At 39.0% G+C, this 20279-nt stretch overlaps 1 protein-coding gene across 25 annotated transcripts in view; it reads right to left on the bottom strand.

The window, feature by feature from the left end:
- Nucleotides 1-20279, bottom strand: part of Nrcam (neuronal cell adhesion molecule) — an 80836-nt gene that overhangs the window by 34325 nt on the left and 26232 nt on the right. For 22 of the 25 annotated variants that reach the window (XM_013510550.1, XM_013510549.1, XM_013510552.1 and 19 more), the window contains 10 exons: nucleotides 19038-19222; nucleotides 17568-17699; nucleotides 9262-9405; nucleotides 7251-7362; nucleotides 5826-5992; nucleotides 5596-5743; nucleotides 3794-3918; nucleotides 3334-3363; nucleotides 1746-1847; nucleotides 36-233 (listed from right to left, as the gene is read on the bottom strand). In XM_013510550.1, coding sequence (XP_013366004.1) covers nucleotides 36-233; nucleotides 1746-1847; nucleotides 3334-3363; nucleotides 3794-3918; nucleotides 5596-5743; nucleotides 5826-5992; nucleotides 7251-7362; nucleotides 9262-9405; nucleotides 17568-17699; nucleotides 19038-19222 — 1343 coding nt within the window. The remainder of the gene's footprint in view (nucleotides 1-35; nucleotides 234-1745; nucleotides 1848-3333; nucleotides 3364-3793; nucleotides 3919-5595; nucleotides 5744-5825; nucleotides 5993-7250; nucleotides 7363-9261; nucleotides 9406-17567; nucleotides 17700-19037; nucleotides 19223-20279) is intronic. The other 3 variants (XM_013510545.1, XM_013510561.1, XM_013510560.1) reach the window with 1 other exon arrangement.

The following is a 20279-nucleotide window of genomic DNA, read 5'->3' on the forward strand; positions in this document are numbered from 1 at the left end:
CCATTTTGTTTCCTGTCCCTGAAGTCCCCCTTTACCTGCGGCTTTGGTCTGGTACTGTTCAGAGGCCTCGCTGGGCAGGCTCCTCCCAATGCTGTTCTCGGCCATCACCCGGAAGGAGTAGTTCACGTATGGAGACAGCTTCAGCTGGGCTGTGGTCTGCGTTCCAGAAACTTCAGCCTGGTGGTGCCACAGCCCTGCCTCATGCATAGCATCTTCATACTCAATGATGAATTCTGGCCACAATATACACAACAAACCCAAGACAGCGAATGTAGTCAACCCGGGGTAGATTGCTAGTCAGTGATAACTAACAGGATAATCAAAAGCAGCCGAAAGCAAATTAGTTTACTTTGAAGGAAAATCCCATAATGAGAGAGGGAAAGGAAATTGGAGTGTGCAGGAAAAGACACAGACAGCACAATAGTTCTGAATAGTCTCCGTCAGGTCAAGAAAGAGCCCTAGAGTAAAGTGCCCTTGATGAGAACTCTGCAGTAGGGATAGCTGAGCTCAAGGACCCTGCTGTGTCCAGTTACTGGAATATCCAGGGCACATGTGGCCTCCTGCGTACACTGCCGGTTCCCTTCCTAAGGGAAGGGCTGTCATTTAATACTCCTTGCCACAGGCTCTCCCTGAATGGTAGACTGACCAATGTCTCTGTGGATGTGTATGTGTGTCTGTGTATGTATACTCATGTATTTGTGTAAACAATGTACGACAGTATGTGCAATAATGTCATAATTTTATATCTTTGTCCTAATCTAACATACAGCCTCTATAAGAGCAGAGACTGTTTTTATTATCTTATTTTAGAACAATCTGTGGCATATAATTGGCACTCAATAAGTTCTGTCCAGCGAATGAGTGAATAAATGGAGCAGAAATGCCTTGAAACCTAATGGTATCATTTGAATGTAGAGCATAAGAGTCTCTAAGCATGCTGACCAGCCAGCTCCACCTAATGTGCTGGATTAGCAGGGAGATTCGGCCTGCTCTGAGGCAGGACACTGCAGGGTTAGGTAAGAAAGGGCCACCACCAAGTCCACGGTAGGCAAGCATTTGGTTGGTTTTCTTGGGAATATTCTGCTTTGCCTGGAGGTACAAACCAACACATCCATCATTTGGAATAATCTCAAGCTTTCTTCAGAAGACAATCTTCCTGCAGTCTACACCTGAAGGAAATGCTAGAGTTCTGGCTAACGACTGACTGTGCCTGCTCGTTTAACTATCTCTTTAATTTTACAGTTAAACTTCTGGGTTTACGTTTATTCTAACTTATTAGGCTCTCCCAGTGTCCTAATGGCCTGCTCTCTCATTTAATTTCATTCCTTAGGACCTAATTCAGTTCTGTTACCAAGTTTCAGTTTTTTGATATATAAATAATAGGACCTTTCAGCATTGTTTCTCCTACCCTTTTCTCCCAGAAGTAATGAGCAAAATAAATAGCTAACTTAAGACAGATCTCCTTACCTCTAGTAGAAATTTAAGGTGATTCTTAAATACACAAATGATAGTCATGTATTTGCTGAATGAGTATCTTTAGCCATCAACTAGTGTCCTATTCTAGAGGCTGTAACCAGAAATAATACCATCTCTGAGGACAGACATAAATAAATATTTTTGTTCTATCAGTAATGAGACAGAGAATGTCAGTAAATACATTTGTGAGGAATTGAGGTTGCATATTATGAAGTGCGCAAAAAATGGTCACTCAGTTTATCAATGATAAAGCAAGTAACACCACGTACTTGTAATAGGGCTGTTGTTGTCATCTCCTGGGGTCCAGGAGAGCTGAACACTCTTGTCCAGTTGATTAGTCAATTCTAAATCAAAGGGAGGATTGGGGACATCTGTAGATCAAACACACACATCATGGTTAATTATCCATTCTTAAGAGGTTCATCTTTGTGATATTTTCACAGAGGGTACATTTTAAAGACATGGCACACTTAACAGTCAATGAGCATGCAACAGAAATGAAATGGGAGCCACTGAGGGTGCTGGGACGCACGCATGCACTCAGGGTAACCCATCAATGAGTTCTGCTTGCTCGCTTCTCAAGTGCAGTGAAATCATGTGTAACCAAACCAGTGAGGCAGGCCTGTGCGGTTCATCAGCGCTCTCAGTGCGTCTCAAAACATGGACAGTCACAGACATAAAGATAAACCAAAACGTGATTTCTAATCCATGGGATTAGAATAGAATAGAACAGAAAAGGCTGGAAAACAAATACAGGTAAATAAAATGCACTGTTTCAAGAAGATTCAAATGTTCTTTTTGAAACATGCTGAATGATAGATTGTGGGACTCCTGAAGGAAAATGTATATAATATTGTAAATATTATATATATGAATATATATATGTAGGTAGACCTCAGCATGCTTAGGTGTGTTTACTCTTAGACACCTTTTGGAACACAGGTAAGCAGAAGCAGAGCTGCTTCATCAAATAGCGCTTCTGAGATGCACAGAGTTAACTCTCTCCCCGGGCCTTTGTTTTGACCTTACTTCTGAGGTATCTCTGGCTCATCAGGGACTAGAGGCCATATAAATACATGAGGTCTTTCTTCTTTCTCATCAATAATGAAGCAGTAAATGTCTACAAAGGACAGGTTTTCTACATAATAATTACTGATACTATATAACATGAAGATGAGATTATGCCATAAAAGTAATTTTTGTATTTATGTGCTGAATAACACATGAGATGTTTCTAAACAAAAAGCTTGCTGGAAATAATTAGTGATTTATTTTCCAGTCACAGAAAAGTCACACAACATTGATGCGCCCCTCCTTTTGGTCTTTCTTCAGTGACTTCATTTTTGCTAACACGCAGTGAGTTTTGTCTGACATAAAAGTTACATTTTTTTACATGTTGTTTTAAATGTTCATTTTTCCCCTCTGTATAAATTTCTTGCAAATGGAGTCCCCAAACAACATTATTTTTCCAAAACAAATTTTAGTAGATTGAAGTAAAATCTAATTAGCAGAATGATACAAGAAATCAATTTTTCATTCTGTAATATATGGATATTGGCTTTTGATAAAGCACATTGATACAAGGAGGTTGTATCAAAGAGGGACTTTTATCAAATGGAATGACTTAATAATAGCACATGAAATATGTGAAACAATGGGCAGTAAACTCAGTGGAAAATTCTAAAGTTATAATGAAGAAATGATTTATTGCAGTAAATGAGGGACACAGCGTAACAATTGACAGAGTCCTTTTCCTTAAAGAAACACAATAATGTGATAGAGAAAAGAAAGTAATTTTTTCTGCAAATATGAAACTGCTTGACAGAAAATAAAGAAAGAAGGCTCATATTAGTTTACCGTAAATGGGAGCTGGAGTTGGAGTAGGAGCTAGAAAGGACATTAATATAAAGGATTTTAATCAAAATTAGTAATGAAAAGATACACGATAGCATAAGAAGACAAAGACTGTACATGATTAAGGTTATAAAATTAAGCCCTATGCTTAGCTATGAGACATACTACTGATAAACAGGCAATAGCAACTTTGGAATTTTAAAAAATTCTTCATTTCAAATAAAAATAGATTTCCCCCAATTTTTTTATAAAAATGTTTCTAATGTACAGATATACCATTTTACCCTAGTCTGATACACAGCATAGGTACACTGAAATGATCACCTCCAAGGCATTTTTTAAAGGAGAGAGTAAAGGTACTAACCCATGCATGTTATAGTTATGAGACATTTAATATTTACTTTGTCTCCTTTTCAGTCTAACCCAGGCGAGTTGGACGTGTCAGGTCTGCTCCCGTTCTTACCAACAACACTGAGCACGGCGCTGGCCGAAACATCATCCAGAGTCGTGTTGGCCACACACGTGTAGGTCCCCCCATCGTCATCTCTGACGTCCGTTACCACCAAGTGGTCCTTGTCAACAGTGAACCTGCGAACAGAGCCAGCTCAGAGCAGCCGGAATGGGCGTCCAACGACACCCCGACCGGCAGGAAAAAGCCGTGAACTTGCCGAAAGAAGAGGATGATATACAGTTCAGCAAAGTGGGGTGAAAATCCTATACAATGTATATACACACATTTAACTTTAATAACAATTAAAGTCAGAAAACAATTTGAATGAATGAGAATCTTGGGGTAGGAAGGATACTGAGTATAATGGTTTCCAACCAGACCTCTGGAGTCATTCCACTTCCTTAAAGTGCTCGGAGCAAACATTATATGGTGCTCCATACATGTGCACAATTACTGTGCGTCAATTAAAAAATAAAATGAATGTTTTTAATAAAAAGCCCTAGGAGCATCCTGAGGTGAGGTGGGGGCAGCTCCACAGTTACCCTTACTATGGTGCTTTATTTATATACCCTTACTATAGTGCTTTGTCTATTATTCTGCTGCTAAGAAATGTTTGAAAGCTATTCATTCAGCTCAGTTTTCTATCACAGTGTATATTTTTAAATAAACTATTATTTACTGCAAAAATTTCATCTCAGTTTTTGTGATAGGCATGAAGTCTCATAGGAGAAAGTAAATGCAAACAGTAGTAATCGTTTTATCACTAGAAACAGGCAGATTCAGATCAACAGTTTCTACTCAGAGTTTTCCAGGGATGATCTGCAGACATGAACAACTGCTCAGTGGGTCCAAAGACACGCATGCAGGATTCATGTATGATTTTAATGAAGCTGCATAAATCGTAAGCTGTCATCCCAGGTGATTTCCAAGTTACAGCTCAACTGACTTAACCTGATGGTCATTTCTTCATACTTCTTTCTCCTCTTTATCAACTCAGATTCCACAAATAAGTGGAGGCATAGTCCTAGACAGAACTATGGGCACATAGAGGGGAAGGCCACAAAGTACTTTTGGGGCCATGAACAAGCAACAGGGAACCATTAGTCACCAAAAGTTTAGGTGAGCTGGTAGCAAACCACAGAAACCATTTTCACCAAGATACATCACTCTTTCTAGTATGGGGTGTGTAGCTACTGTGATTGCTGAAATCATACATCCAACTCTGTGTACCTGCTATGCTGACGGTGTCAAATTGAGGGCTTTGCTGGAAAATGCTGTGACTTTCCTTCCATTGCAAGCTAAGGGACTGCAAAATGCTCTAACTCTTTTAAATGCTTTGTTTTTGTTTTTCCTTCCCCTTCTACTGGCATTGGGTAAAATCAAAAGAAAACTCACTATCCAAATAAAAACAAGTGTCTTTTAAAATACTGGCAAGGATTCAGGTACACTCTGATAATTAAAGAGATCGTATTTCTGCTTATTTGTAGAATGGGAATAAAAACATCTGTTGAGATTTTACTGTTCAAGGTGCAAAAATATGGATGCTGTCCAAAGCCTGAAGGGTTTTTCCCCATCCTAAATTACACAGAACAGCACACAAAGAAAGACAAACATTCTCAGGGTCTTATTTCAATCACTCGATAGTCTCTTAGGTTCCAGCATTTTACCGTAGGAAGAAAAAATGTACCTCTTTATTTTACAGACAGCAGACTTCAGAAACTAAAGCACCACCGTTAAGTCACTACACAATCAAACTTTAGCTCAAGAACAGTTTCCAGAGAGAAAGACAAAAAAAAGAAATTGTCTTCAAATACCTTTCATCATTGGGCAGCTCACCATTGTCCTTCAGCCACGTGACAGCGGCGATTAGGGTGTGATCGTGTTTCACTTTGCATTCAAAGGACACTGTGCTCCCTCTCTGTACAACTGCGTATTCCGGCTGTTTAATGATCCTTGTTGGATCTAAAGTTCAAAGTTATTATCCATTGGTAAATCTGGAGAATTTGCTCAAAGTCACATAACACTTGAAAAAAAAAATTATTACCTTTGATCTCTAAGTGAACTTCATTCTTCGCCACCCCTAATTTATTCCTGGCAACACATGTGTAGGTTCCTGCATTATCCTTTTGGGCCACAGGAATTTCTAAAGTTCCATTTTCATGTAAAACATAAATGTCTTCATGAAGAGCACTTCCTTTAGCTCCTTTAAACCTTTATTACCCAACATGATGAAAATAAGACACATCATAATTTAAATCAGACAAAATGTCACATCCAAGGTCAACACAACTATGGTCTACATTAAAGTGTCAAGTACAAAGACACTTGGAATTTGTACAAGCAAAAACACTACATACTTGTATATTAGGTGGTAGATGAATGACAAGACATAAAACTGGAGAAATCAATAATAAATGGTATTTGTAGAATTGGGCTCATAATATATGTTACAATTTTTATGAGACCCATATTTAATAAACCACTATTAACTTTTTTATCCTAAATAGTGCCAACATAGAACAAAGACTGCTCTTTTTTTTTTTTTTACATTTTATATCCAACTGTGGTGTGTTTATAATTCTACCTACAGACTGCAATTTTAAAGAATTTTGATTTCAATGCTGTATGGATTATACTTTGAAAGGATGACTAGGAAAGTATTCAGGGGGGAAAAGAAGCATGTATACCAGAGGGGAGAAGTAAAGGCAGACAATAAGGGATGAGGCAAAGCCAGGTGTTAATTATCTAAGTGTTGATCTTGTCATCAAAAGTAGGAAATCTGCAGAAACATTCCTGTTTCTCTTCTCAGTGGTTAAGGTGCAGTACTGGGAAACTTTTCTTCCATCTTTAACCTGTGTTCATTCTCACTGAAATAGCTGAAACCCAGCCCAGCATCTGGAACCTCATAGATGACCAATGACTGCTCCAATTGCCTTTCATTCGTCCTTCCTCACAGGCTGCCTATCCCTGCCTGGTCTCGCCCAGCTCCTTTAAATCAAGCCTTCAGGTAGAGGACTTGTACCAGGAGAAGTGTGTAAAAGGGGGTAGTCTGAGGGGGCAGTAAAAGGACACCGGAAAGCTTGGCTGGACCCAAGTCAGGAAGGTCTGGAGGGAGAGATACTAAAGGGAAACATTCATGGTAGTGAATTCTGTGTTTGAGTTTTCAAAACCTCTTCCTCATCCCTCAAGATATTTTATTATCAAGGAAAGTCTTCCAATCAGTTCCTCCAGCTACTAGTCACACAGTCCCTGGTGATATCTATGACATTATAAAATATAGCAGCCTTAAAGTAAAAAAAAAAAAATCCATTTACATATAGCTTTGTAAATGAGTGTATTCAGTAATTGACAGTATGATAGTTATGCACTATATTTCTCCTGTTTAGTCTTTGACTAAAGCCCAATATATTTAGAAATGAAAAGGCTTAGCAAATATAAGTATTAAAAAACACATAAGGTCGTTACTTACCACTCAACGGTAGGCAGAGGAGACCCAAAGAAAGCACAATCTAGGAAAGCAGGCCTGTTTGCAATGACCTGGTAGAGTGTGTCTGCAGATGTGAGAATTCGTGGGAGCTCAGCTAAAAAACATTTTAAAAGGTACAATAAATATTAGGACACATTTTAAGTTTATAGTGTTTTTACTGCTTTTTATTTAAGATCATTAAGTGTTATAGTAAAGTACAACCAACATGTCTCTTCTCTCTTTTTTTTTTTTTGGTTTTTCTCCGGTACCGGTAACCGAACTCACGACCTTGCGCTTGCCAGGAACATGTCTCTTCTCTGATGTTCCCTATCAGGTACGACTTACCACTAACTCAATGTAGAGAAAACATGGTTTCCCTCCATCTACCTCATGTTCAACATCCTACTCAGGCATTGTCTAATTATTGATTTACTTATCTGTATCTCCTTCAGTACTCTGAGGCCTTTGCAACACCCAGGAATGTGACTTTTTATCATTTTAACTACAGAACAGTGTCTAACACAAAAATAATGGCCAAATAGATTTTTATTGAATGAATTACTGGCCCATCATTACTGCAGGGGGTGGGGATGGTGGGGAACACAGGAACTGGCAGAAAGCAGTAGAGCAGTGAGTTTGGTGACTGAAAAGCAGATGGAACGAAAAAGTTTCCCACAGCTATGAAACAACGAACCATAGAGACAGCCTATGGAATGGGAGAAAACATTTACATACCGTACATCTAATAGGGGATTAATAATCCAAAATATGTAAAGAACTCAAAGAGTTCAATGAATAGTACTAGGCAACAACTTGATTTTAAAAATGGATTAAGGACCTACATAATCATTTTTCGAAAGATGATATACAATGACCAACAGGTATATAAAAAAAAATAAAAGCTCAATATCATTAATCATCAGAAAAATGCAAACTTTAACCATGATTACCTGCCTATGAGTTGACACTTGTTAGAATGACTACTATGAAAAAGATGAAAGAGGGGCTGGGGATTTAGCTCAGTGGCAAAACCGCCTGCCTGGCAAGCGCAAGGTCGTGAGTTCGGTTCCTGGTACCGGAGAAAAACCAAAAAAAAAAAAAAAAAAAAAGAAAAAGATGAAAGATAATCTTTCAGCCTTAAAAAGAAGAAAATCCTGTTTGTGACAACATGGACAAACCTGGAGGACATTATTTTGAATGAAACAAGTCAGACCCAGCAAGACAAATATTGCATCATCTCAGTTACACATGTGGAACCTAAACAAGTACAACTCATGGAAGTAGAGACTGAAAAATGCAACCAGAAGTCAAAATTGCCTCCTCAACCTCCACTAGTATCTTAACTAGTTAGCTCCTCCTTCATTTCAAGCATGAAGGAAAAGTATCAAATATGGTTGGCTTCCTGGTGTTAAATTTATTTGAAAAGGGCATATACAAATATTAAAGAGTTGACATATAATTGCATATAATTCTCGCATAATTTTAATACATATATTTTGGTAGTTTTCCCTAATAATGGAAATAGAATGTTTACATAAGCCAACAATTTCAGAATATGCTTGAGACCTCACTATGTTGTAAGTTTTCTCAACATATTTCTATCAATTCAGTAAATGTATACCTCCAACTTGGATGAAAGCCAAACATTATGATTAGTGGTTTATTTAAAAAAATCAGAATCATAAAATTGTTATTGAACTTAATTAGTTTTTAAGGATGGAAGAGGAATAATATTCAGTTGCTAATAGCAGACAAATGTTATTTTCTTTTGGAAGGGTTTGACATAGTGCAACCATCTGTGAATGGAAGAGCCTGGCTGATTATTTCTGCAACAAAGAATGTGTCATTATAAAAACTTGTTATGAAGGAACACTAAGACCAGACTGTAATATTCTTAGGGCAAGATTTATACCTTATCCACTTTCATCTATTCCTTATACTTTTTCTGAATGAGTAGAAAATAACAGCAGTCATTAATTTAATTTGCCATGTCTTTCATAAAGGGAGAGCTTACCGAGCACATTGACAAATGCATTTGCCAGTAAATATCCATACTGATTAGAGGCATTGCACTGATAAACCGCACTCGAACTTTCTTGAACATTTGAAAAAATTACGGTATCACCATCTATTCTTCTGCTGGGGTCATCAGGAGCAACTGTTTGGGTGTGAAAATGGAAAGTAATTATTCGTTTCTCTCTGCTTAATAGATGTATTGGTAAATCTTGAGGTCTACAATGTATAAGCAGGACACAAATACAGAGATAGGCATATGTAGCAAGAAGATGACTAGAATCCAGGCTGGGGCCACCATTATTTTCTCATCAGAATTTAGCTATCATGTATCAGCATCTATGCTCAACATCTATGCTCAATATTCACTGAATCTTGAGTGGATTGATTCTGTAAAACTGAGTATTACTTTGAGAGGTTTAGGAAAGACAAGGTCAGATGAAAATTGCAAAAAATAGAAAAATTCTGTCTTGTTCACTAAGAGACTGATTATTTATGAGGAGGTCAGTTAATTATCCACAGGAAATAGCAACAGTTGGTAAAAAAAATAAGAATACTCCAGCTCATCCAGTCCCTTTTAAGTACCTCTTCATGAAACAAATAAATAGATTCATTCATAGGTATAGGTTGGTAATCAAATGTAAAAATAATTACTTTCCTGCTTTGGAAATTCCTGAAGCTGAAGTAAAAATCAATTGTGCAGAATTTCTCCTAAAGACAGCTTTTTCAGCTAAATCCCTCAAGTACTTAAAACATGTTAAGACCAGGATTTATCCTTGCTGAAGTGGAATAGAACTGGCTGGGTAATATAATATGTGAGGATTTACTCTAAGTCATGACCAACAATTTGGAACTGCTGTGCTATTAGAGATGAATTCCTGTTTTGTGAGTGTTAAGCCGTAGGCTGTGACCTTACATTGCTTTGAAAGTACACGGTCTCAGCACGCTGATCAAAACCAAAAAAACTTTCCCTGAAACTGCATTTGGCAACTTGAGCCAGTCAAGAGGGCTTTACTTGTACTCTAAGCACCATTTCTTTTTCTCTGATGATAGGAAAAAGACGTTTATCTAAGATGTACTCATCCCTACAATGAGAATTTTATCACTTTGAAATAAAAAAATATTTGGTTCACTTGTGATCTATTAACTCCCTTCAATAAAAATAAAGCAAATGAGTTATTCATCCTTGTTTTATTACACATACTCAAAAGAATTGTGCTCACTCCTTCTGCAATAATGTTTTTCTATTCCTGTACCAACCAACTGACCACAACTTCGTGGGTTAAAACAACACAGATTTACTACTACAGTATTTAGTTCTGTAGGTTGGAAGTCTGACATGGGTTCTCTCGAACCAAAATCAACGTAGGGCAGGGTTGTGTTCCCCCCTGGAGGGTCTAGGGGCCAGACCATCCCCTAGCCTCTTCCACCTTCTGCATGCTCACCACATTCCATAACCCACCGTCTCTTCTCCATCTTCAAAGCCTTTTATGTTGTATCTCTCTGACCATTCTTCCATAGTCACATTCCTCTCTGACCACAGTCAGGCAAGCCTTCTGGCTTCTGAGAGCTTGTGAAATTAAATTGAGCCCAAACCACATAACTGAGGACCATCTCAAGGCCCTTATCCTTAATCAACATATGCAGAGTTTCTTTTGCCATGTAAGGTAAAATATTTACAGGATTCAGTGATGAGGATGCGGAAGTCTTGCGGGGGGGCTGTTAGTCTGCTTACCACATACTCCATCACATGTATAGCCTAAAAATTGTTTAAATGTTTCAGATAAGAATATGCAAAAAAGAGAGCTGAGAAAAAGGAGGGTAAAGAGATTGAAAATGATCAAGATATGTTGCACGTAGGCACCAGTTTTCCAAAATGAACATTATTATTCTGTGTAGCAAGCATATGCTAGTAAAACAAAAAAATTAATGCACCATAAATTAAAGTATAAACCAAAGTTTTTAGTTAGCTTCCAAAGATTCTTAAAACTCCAACTTATAAGCTACCCTCATGGACTGATTAATGCTTTCATTCCTGAGCAGGCAAGATAAGCTATTCCTACAAGAGTAGTTGTTTAATGCTGTCATCACAATCAGTAGCTAATTCATGAGATCTTCTTGGATATTCTAGTTCATTCCATTAGTGATGGGGGTATGCTGTGATACTTCCAATTGGCTTCTTAGTTCACATCTACGGTTTCTGACTCTAAAAGTTACCAAATTGTCTTCAGGAACATGTTCTTCCAATCAGAAGACAAATAGAAGTAATAATTTTTTCAACTGCCTATAGATTTACCAAAAAAGTTGAGGACTGCAGTGTCATGCTGGCCTAGGAAGTGAACTATGGGTGTAGCAGGCAGCCATGGACCTGTCATGGTTTCTATCAAGATGTTCTCCCAAAGCCTCATGTCTTCAGAGGCAGAGTGATTAGTTTATAGGGATACTACATCTGGCTTGGTGTGGGGCTAACTGGATGAGGTGGGTCACTGGGGGTGTGACAGGGAAGGGTGTATCTCCTCCCTGGCTCCTCTTTTCATGTTGTTTCCTGGTCACATGAGGTTAGCAGATTTTCTGCGATGACACCACGCCACCATGCCCCACCAACGAGGAAGCAGAAGACGCAAAAAAAAAACCACAACAGCAACAAAAAACCCCTCCCCCATGATGTGGGGGGCAGAAAATTTTCCCTAGTGATGAGAAAGTGATTTGCTTTCCTGCTGAGAATGAGGTTAACTGAGATTAACTGAGAATGCGGTGTGCATTAGGAGGGCCCATGCTCCTTGTCCTGGATCCCGGGACTTGGGTCACCAAAGCCTTTCTGCCTTGCACACTTTCAGGGATGCCCATTCACTGTACCAATAAGGCAGCATTTCTGGAGACTCTCTGTCCATTATTCTTAGCACTTGTAGACCCAGTATTTGGGCACTTGTGTTGGGAATCTGCAGTGGACTTTTGGTACCACAGTATACCTCTGTGAATATGCCAGGAGTATAGCACTGGGCACTGCAGATGTACTGAGGCACAGGCAGGGATCTGAGCCAAATATCTCTGGCTGTGGGAGAAAAGTTCCCACGTTCCCTGATTATGTGAACTCTAAAAAGTCAGATCCGCCACCTGATGTTTAGTAGGCATCGGGTTCTAGTTTTTGCAAGATGAAAATGGTCTGGCGACATATTGCAAAGCAATGTAAATATACTTTAACAATAATAATAAAAGTTATGCTACCATGATCACTGAGATATAGTTCAACTGACAAAGCTAGAGGACAATTTTCCTCAAGTGGAGATTCCTCAGTCACAGACATAAAGCATTTCTGTAGTTCAGAGTTACATTTTCCTTTGGTATCAACTCTTTGGGAAAATATTCTTTCCTTGAAAGGCATCAGACTGTATCTGCCCTATTCATGCTAAATAGAGCAGTCTTCAAATATTTATTTTTGGCAAGGTATTTAGAAATAAAACAAACTTGTACATTAGCTATGAGAAATGAGTAAGTAGATCTCTTTCCATGGGGTTCTGAACTACATTTTCCTAAAGCACTTATTAAAGAGATGTTAACAACCCAAGAACTGGCACAGTGACATGTGGTATCTCAGTCGGTGGCTGGACACAAAACAGAATCATTATGCAGAGACATTTGAAGCTTTTGGACACTGTGTGCCGCCCACTGGATGGGAGTAACTCACCAGCATGCAAACCTTAATCATCTAAAGGAATAATAATTAATTCTGGGAGCACCAGTTTCATTTGCTGTAAGTGAACACCGGAAAAAGAAATTTCAGAGAATGGACTCTTCATATACAACTATGAGCTCCAAAAGTAAGGTCGAGCACTGGGGTGACAGCTTTCAGAAACACTTGCTTTTAATTTAACTTTTCTGACATGGCTGGCTGAAATTATAAATGTTTCCAACACTTAATGATAATAATAATAATAATAATAATAATAATAATGCCACCTTACATGTCCCAAATACTATCAAGTTTTAGAATGTTTTTACATTGTTGTGTAATTTTATTCTAAAAAGAACTTTATCAAGTAGTTTAACCAGATAGTAATGCATTATAGTAGGACCTCAGTTCATGAATACTTTTGTTTGCAAACAATTTGGTTCACAAACAGAAGCATTTGGCAAAATTCTGTTTTTGTTTGGGAACACTGCAACAGGTAATGAACATGATCACAGCCATCTTTTCCACATGAACATGAAAGTGGTCATTTTCTAGAATTTGGAAATGAATTGTGTGATCCAAGGCATCACTGTAAATGCATTTTGGGTATGAGCAACTATAGACAGGAGCACTCAATCATTTGAGACTGATGATAAGGTTTCCTGAGTTGTTCAACTTTGTAAGTATTTCCTGAAATATGAACATTTGGGTATAATGTAGAACCAATCTTGTGGTGAAGACTTGAATCTTTCTCTTTATCCTAACTGTACTCCATCACTTATAAGAGAATACCAACTGAACCCCTTACCTTTGCAAAAAGGAAGAAGAAAGAAGGATCAAAAGAATCTTGGGAATATCCTAGACTAGGCCTCCATTCCCTTGCTGCTTATCATGTGTTAGTAGTTTTCAATCTCTCCCTTCAGGGTGAGCAAAATGTGTAACTGTGACAAGAGATCTGCCCTTTCTCACGTTCTTTATTCTTTTTCCTCCTCATATCTGAGAGGAAAGGGGCCTTTTAATATAAGAATAGTGGGGTCTTTTGCAGGAGAGTGAAGATCCAACACAACTCACATGGTAGACCATTAACCGTCTACAAGTGTTAGCCTCTCCTGCTACCTCCTGGATAGGGATCATGCTGGCCATGGCCTTGGCCTTGGGGACCACCACGAGGATGGCATGGGCTTTCCAGTGGAAAAGACAAAAAGCCACAGGAGGAACTTATAAGCACGTGTCTAAGAATGACTACGAAGTCTGGCAAGGTGACTTCCTGGAGAGAGTTAGGAAATGCTTTGTCTGTCTTGCTGGTAGCAAATTCTTTCTCTTTCTGGGTCTGCCTTCATAAGTGCTAGAATACTGCAAGTCATACAGTAAAACTAAGTTCTCCCTTCAGCACCAGATCTTACAGTTGTGTTATTTCTGACTTCTGTAGATTGTTTAAAAACTATTCTGGATAGTTTGGGGCAAATTCCATACTTAACACAACCTGCTATTTTAAAAGGAAATTTTAAGTAATTCCACCGGTCTTGGGTCGGGGGAGTGTTGAGCAGCTTTAGAAACCATTGATATATGCACCCAGGCACTTTTGGAATTAATCCTCTCAGTTTTGTAGAACAGCAGGTTCAACTCTGAAATACAGTCACAAATCAATGATCATATTTTGTTAGCAAAACCCATCTTATGCCTCTCTTGACCTGACCCTGGCTCTCCTGGACAGCATTTGTGTGCACTCAGCAGCCAGAATCTGCAGAGGCGGAGGAGCGGGTTGGTGTTGTTGGGTAGGTTCCCACAAATCAGGAGTGGAAAGCTGTGTGTCTGGCAATATGGGCTCCTGAATGTGTCTGTTCTTTGTGGCTCATGGGATGAACCTCAGGCACCTGGCAAGGATGCCACATGGCTTCCTGCAAGGTGGGACTGCAGAGGCACAGCTGTTCCCTGGCTCCTCTCTCCAGCAGCTGGCCCACCCACAGTTCTTGCAATCTCTTGGGCAGAAGGTGTTGCCAGCAAATCAGCTTGTGCCCCAGCAGGTTCTGGGGCTGTTGCTAGTAGGCCCCGGTGAAGGTTAGTGATCCTTACCAAGCTCATTCAGTGCCCCTGTGGCTGATTTTGTTCTTAATCCTATCTTTGCATCTCTCTCCATCCTCCCCCTATGTCCTGGAAGTGCTGGATGCATCTGTGGGGTGCCCCATGCAGCAAACTGCAGATGAAACACAAGCATGTTCCCATTTCTAGAATGGTCCCCAAACCTCACAGGCAATTCTGTTCATGGGGTTCTCTAAATTGACAGGGCAACTACCAGGCAGGGTGGAAAGGGGAAAGCACAAGAAATCTCCTCAAGCCTCTACTGATGTTTCTGACAGTTTTCTTCCTCATTTACTCCTTTGGATTAGGGAGGTCACCACACAGTGGGGGGATGTTTATGTCCACCTGGGACTTCGGTGTCAAGACTTGGTATACTCCCAAGAGGGCACTCAGCAGGAAGTGTTCACGGAGCATCTGCTGCAGCAGGGCAGGGAACAACTGTGCCTTTCGGTGTCATGCAGGGAGTGGGCAGGGTCCTCACCAGCCCATCACCTCCTGCACTTTGCCAGAGTGACTGCTGTGAGGCACACAGAGATCACCTGGGACTGTAGGTGCTGGAAGTTTCCATCATATCCACTCAGACTCTTTTGTTCTGTCCCAAAGAGACTTAAAAGATACTTTTGGGATGGAAGAAATGAACTGCTTCACACTGATTTGAGAGATTTCTGCTCTGGACATAGCTGAGTGATTTGGAATAATGGTAGAAGGGTCTGATTTATCTACTTGGGACCACTGTCCTCTTCCCCCAAAGCAGTCCTCTTGCAGATAATCTTTCCCCTGCAAATTTTTATTTAAAAGACAGCAGTGTCTACAGGTGCATTTTCAAAGCTCTTAATACAACTAAAGTACAAGGTTCGCTCACAGGCTATCCTGGTGCTATAGGCTAAGTGTTGAAACCTAACTCCCAGTGTGCCAGTATTAAGTGGAAGGGGCCTTTGAGGAGTGATTAGATCATGAGGGTTCCACTATCATGAATAAGACTGGTGTCCTTAAAAAAGGTTTGAGGGAGCCTGTTTGCTCCTTGCATGATGTGAGCACATGTAAGAGTGGAATCTATGAGCCATCACCAGAAACTAATTCTGTGGGAACTTCATTCTAGAATGCCTATCCTGATTACAAGCAATAAATTTCTGTGGCTTATAAATTACCCAGTCAAAGGTACTTTGTTATAGCAGCAAGAACAGATTAGGATGGGCAATTTGGAATGTCTGACAAGCAAATCAGGAGGAAATATCAGACATTATTTAATTTCCCACCTAGGTCTCCATTTCCCATGCCTAAAACTGCTTTCTTCCTGCCAAGGACGAGGATTTATTCCTTCAACATCCTCTGGCTCCCCTGTTTTCCCCTCTGAGTGGCTAGATGGGAGTTCCCTCCTACTTGTCTGTTTTGCTGAGTCGAGATCTCAGAAGCACATTTAACCTTCCATAAATCATAAAGAAGCTCTGAGCTGGAAAAAGAAAAACCTGTGGTGCAAAAGTGCTGAGCATACATCATCACTTTTGCTATTCTGTATGCATTTCTAAGAAAATCACATATTGTACCATAAACCTTCTTTCAGTTCTGAGCTTTCTTATACTTTCTTTAAAATCTCAATTTTCACTCATAATCCCCTGAGAATGGCAGACGCTTCCTGATATACAGCCACAAAATGCCTCTGTAGCTTTTCCTTACCCAGATCATGGTTAAAACTGTGAATGGAAGTACATAAACCCCATTTATTGGCCTTGTTAGAATTTGTGAACACATCTGATCTGGCAGTAAACACAAAGTATCTTCTTAATACGTTGATAAAACTGGGCTTTGCTGGGTTTCTGAAGATTAGTGGACGGGCCTATGGGCACACTTTGGAGGAGACCATTGCAGGCAGCATAATAACAGGCTGAAGAGCTAACAAGAAGGAGCCGGAAGTGGAGCAGCCAATGGGACAATGGCTTAGTGGCAAGCAGGAGATGTAAGCTGCACTTGAGGATGATCTTAGCCAATAGTCAGGGAGGGAAAACTGGGAGATGGAACATTGTGAACAGAATCAGGGCCAGACTGTTGTTTAGGTGTTAAATATGATGGCGACCTGTGAAGACTGGAGAAATTAGAGACATCGGGGTTATTCTGAGGACTGAAAACTAAGTTAGGCAGCTGGGTTTCTCATTCTTCTTATATTCACCAGCTCTATGCCTAGTCTCCTTGCCAACCTCTGCTGATTCCTATGAAGTTTCTACAAATCACTTGATGTGAACAAAGAAGATAATCTGAACTTTTGGCGATGTTTATTTCTGACCCTGTCATTCTTCCCAAGATCCAGGTAAAAAATGGGAAATATTGTGAAGTCCTGATCAACACACATACCATTATTTTAATAGCACAAACTATTTAAAATCATAATAAATATTTAAAGGCAGTAAAATAAAGCTTCAAAGGTAATCTAGTGCATTTGTTTAACTTACATATGGTTTCCTTCTTTAACCAGAACTATTTTATCACCACTTGTCCACTGTGGAGAGGGAGTAGATATGCCTTGCGAATACCCTGCCCAACTAGAGCCAACCGAGGAAACTTACTTTCTATTGGAACTCCATTTGTTAACCAGCTAATTCTGGGTTTGGGGTTGCCATTAGCTCTGCAGATCAGGGTCCCATCTTCTCCCGGGGACAGCACAAGATTTCGGGGTGCCATGATCCAATATGGAGCCGCTTTATTGAAGGAATAAGAACAGACCAAAAATCTGATTTTGATAAATATTACAGGAAAGAATATACTGAACTATTTTAAAAATAAGTATATATATTTTATAAAAGGTCAAGTCTCATTTTTTTAGAGTGAACAGATTTAAAACAATGCTTTGAAAAACACTTTGGGTATTCAAAAGAATATTAAAAGACTCATAAAATTAAAGACCTGTAAAATACATATAATTATAAAATTAGGAAGCAACTTTAAAAACTTGTCATTTTTAAATAGTTGCAAAGGTAGTGTAGGGAATTCCCATACTTCCTTTACTCAGGCTCTTCTGAGGTCAACATCTTACACAACTAGCTGTAGTTGTCAAACAAGAAATTAACACTAGTATAACACTATTACAAAACTGTAGGCTTTATTAGGATTTGCCTAGTTTCTCCAGCAAAGTCTTATTTCTGTCCTAGGATCCTGTACCAGATCTCACATTGCATTGACTGGTCCTGTCTCCTTAGTATCTTCCAAGGAGGCAGTTTCTCAGTCTTCCCTTGTCTTTAATGAGCTTGACACTTGGGAAGAACACAAATCTGTTATTTTGGTAGAATATCTTTCAACCAGAGTGTGCCTGATGTTATTTCATGGTTAGCCTGAGGTTTTGGGTCTTGGATGCAGGTGGTGATGGACCTTCTGACTGCACCACATCAGGAAGGACATGAGATCAGCATGACCTCCTATTGGTTAAGGTGGTGCTAGCCAGTTGTCTCCATTGCAAACCTACTACTCTCCTGCACTGCATACTCTGTTGGTCAGCAGTGAGTCACTAAGTGCGGCCCACACTCAAGAGGAAAGGAAGTAAGCTCCATTTCTTTGAGAAATGAATATTAAAGAATTAGTGGACATATGTTAAAACTACTGTAGTGATTAATTTTTTTGGAGGGGGACACTTTGAAGCTATGCAAATATCCGGTTTCTTTTAAAAGTTTCACACACTAATCCTAACATTTATCAGTGTATCTTTCCTGAAGCAGTTATCATTATGGGGTTATAACGGTGATTTTCTATTTTCCTCATTCCTGCTAATTTTACTAACTGGAATTCCTTTGTGAGACAGATTTGAAGGAGCCGATCTTTAACTTGGTGTAGATCCATTTTCAACACCAATGAGGAGGAGCTGGGGATATAGCTCAGTGGTATGAGCACCTGCCTGGCAATACCAGTGAAGAAAGTTTCAAGGCACCATGAATGTGGATACAAATTCGTATTTCATTATTGAAGAACATGATCAAAGGCATATTAAATTGAATTTCAGAGCCTTTCATGAAAGCAAGGGGAATGCATTTGATATAATGATATACCTTTAACGGTGACAGAAATGGTATGATGAATGGCTCCTAATGCATTTTTGGCTATACACTGGTAATTTCCAGAGTCTGCTTCTGAAACTTGAATGATCTGCAAGGTTTTCTGGAAGTTCCGATAAAAGGTTCGGTTGGCGGGTAGTGTTCCATCTTCTTTTATCCAGTAAATAAGTGGGGTAGGCCTGATAGGGTAAATAAATAATGATGTGGTAAAGAAAAGTTCACCTCAAAAGTGACTACATTTAAGAGTAAATTTCATGCAAATTTATAAAAATTTCTTTATGTAAAGATCATGAAAAACATACAGATACTTAAATTAACATTTACACTTTTATAAGTAATGTTCAAAACCTATATTTGACATGGTAAGTTAACATTTCCACACAATCAGAACCATACTGATTTATAGCACACAGTAAACCCCAACAACACAGTGTGGCTTGAGTTGCTTTATTGAAGGGACTGGATTATTTTCTTCAACATTTTGATCAGTGAGGAACTCCTGGACATTTTCACATGGAGGTATTATGTCAATCAAAAGAATTACCATTAATTAATGATGCTGAGCTACAATTTTTCATCAGCGAGAGTTAAGAAGGTACAGAGTAAGAGTTCACATGCATATTTGTGCCTGAGAACTTATAAACATATTTTTGTATCAGATGGAAACAGTTTTGTTTTATAATAGACTATCTGATGATATGAACTGATTAGAGGATTAGCGTTTTATCTTTAATTACTAGCAATATTTAAAATTACTACAACAATTTATAAGAATAGGCTGATATAATATATTCTATTACTTTTCACTCAGTTGTGTTTCTTATTGAATCAAGAAACATGGAAAAACGTGAAAGGCTCCAATATAGGGTTGGAATTCTGTCTTCCAAGTTCTAGCCCTGTCCTTATATTTTTCTCTGATCATAGATCCTTGGACCTCTTTGGGCCCTTAGTTATCTTTGTTGCTTTAATGGGGATAAGAATACTTGACTCAATCTAATGACTTTAGAAGGTTTTCCTGAGGGTAAAGTAACAGTTATTCAACACAAACATTTTTTAAGCACTAAACTATGAATCAGGCATTGATCTGTTGTTGGGAAGACAATGATGAGGGAAAAATAATCAAGGCCCTCTAAAGATCTCAATGCTCACCATTAGAAATGCAAGTGGGTTTAGCTGATAGTTTGTAACAATTATTTTGGTTTGTTTGGATAAGTAGAAATAACTGAGCACATATAT

Source organism: Chinchilla lanigera, unplaced genomic scaffold (genome assembly GCF_000276665.1).
Source record: "Chinchilla lanigera isolate Chin_1 unplaced genomic scaffold, ChiLan1.0 scaffold00009, whole genome shotgun sequence".
NCBI classification, from domain to species: Eukaryota; Metazoa; Chordata; class Mammalia; order Rodentia; family Chinchillidae; genus Chinchilla; species Chinchilla lanigera.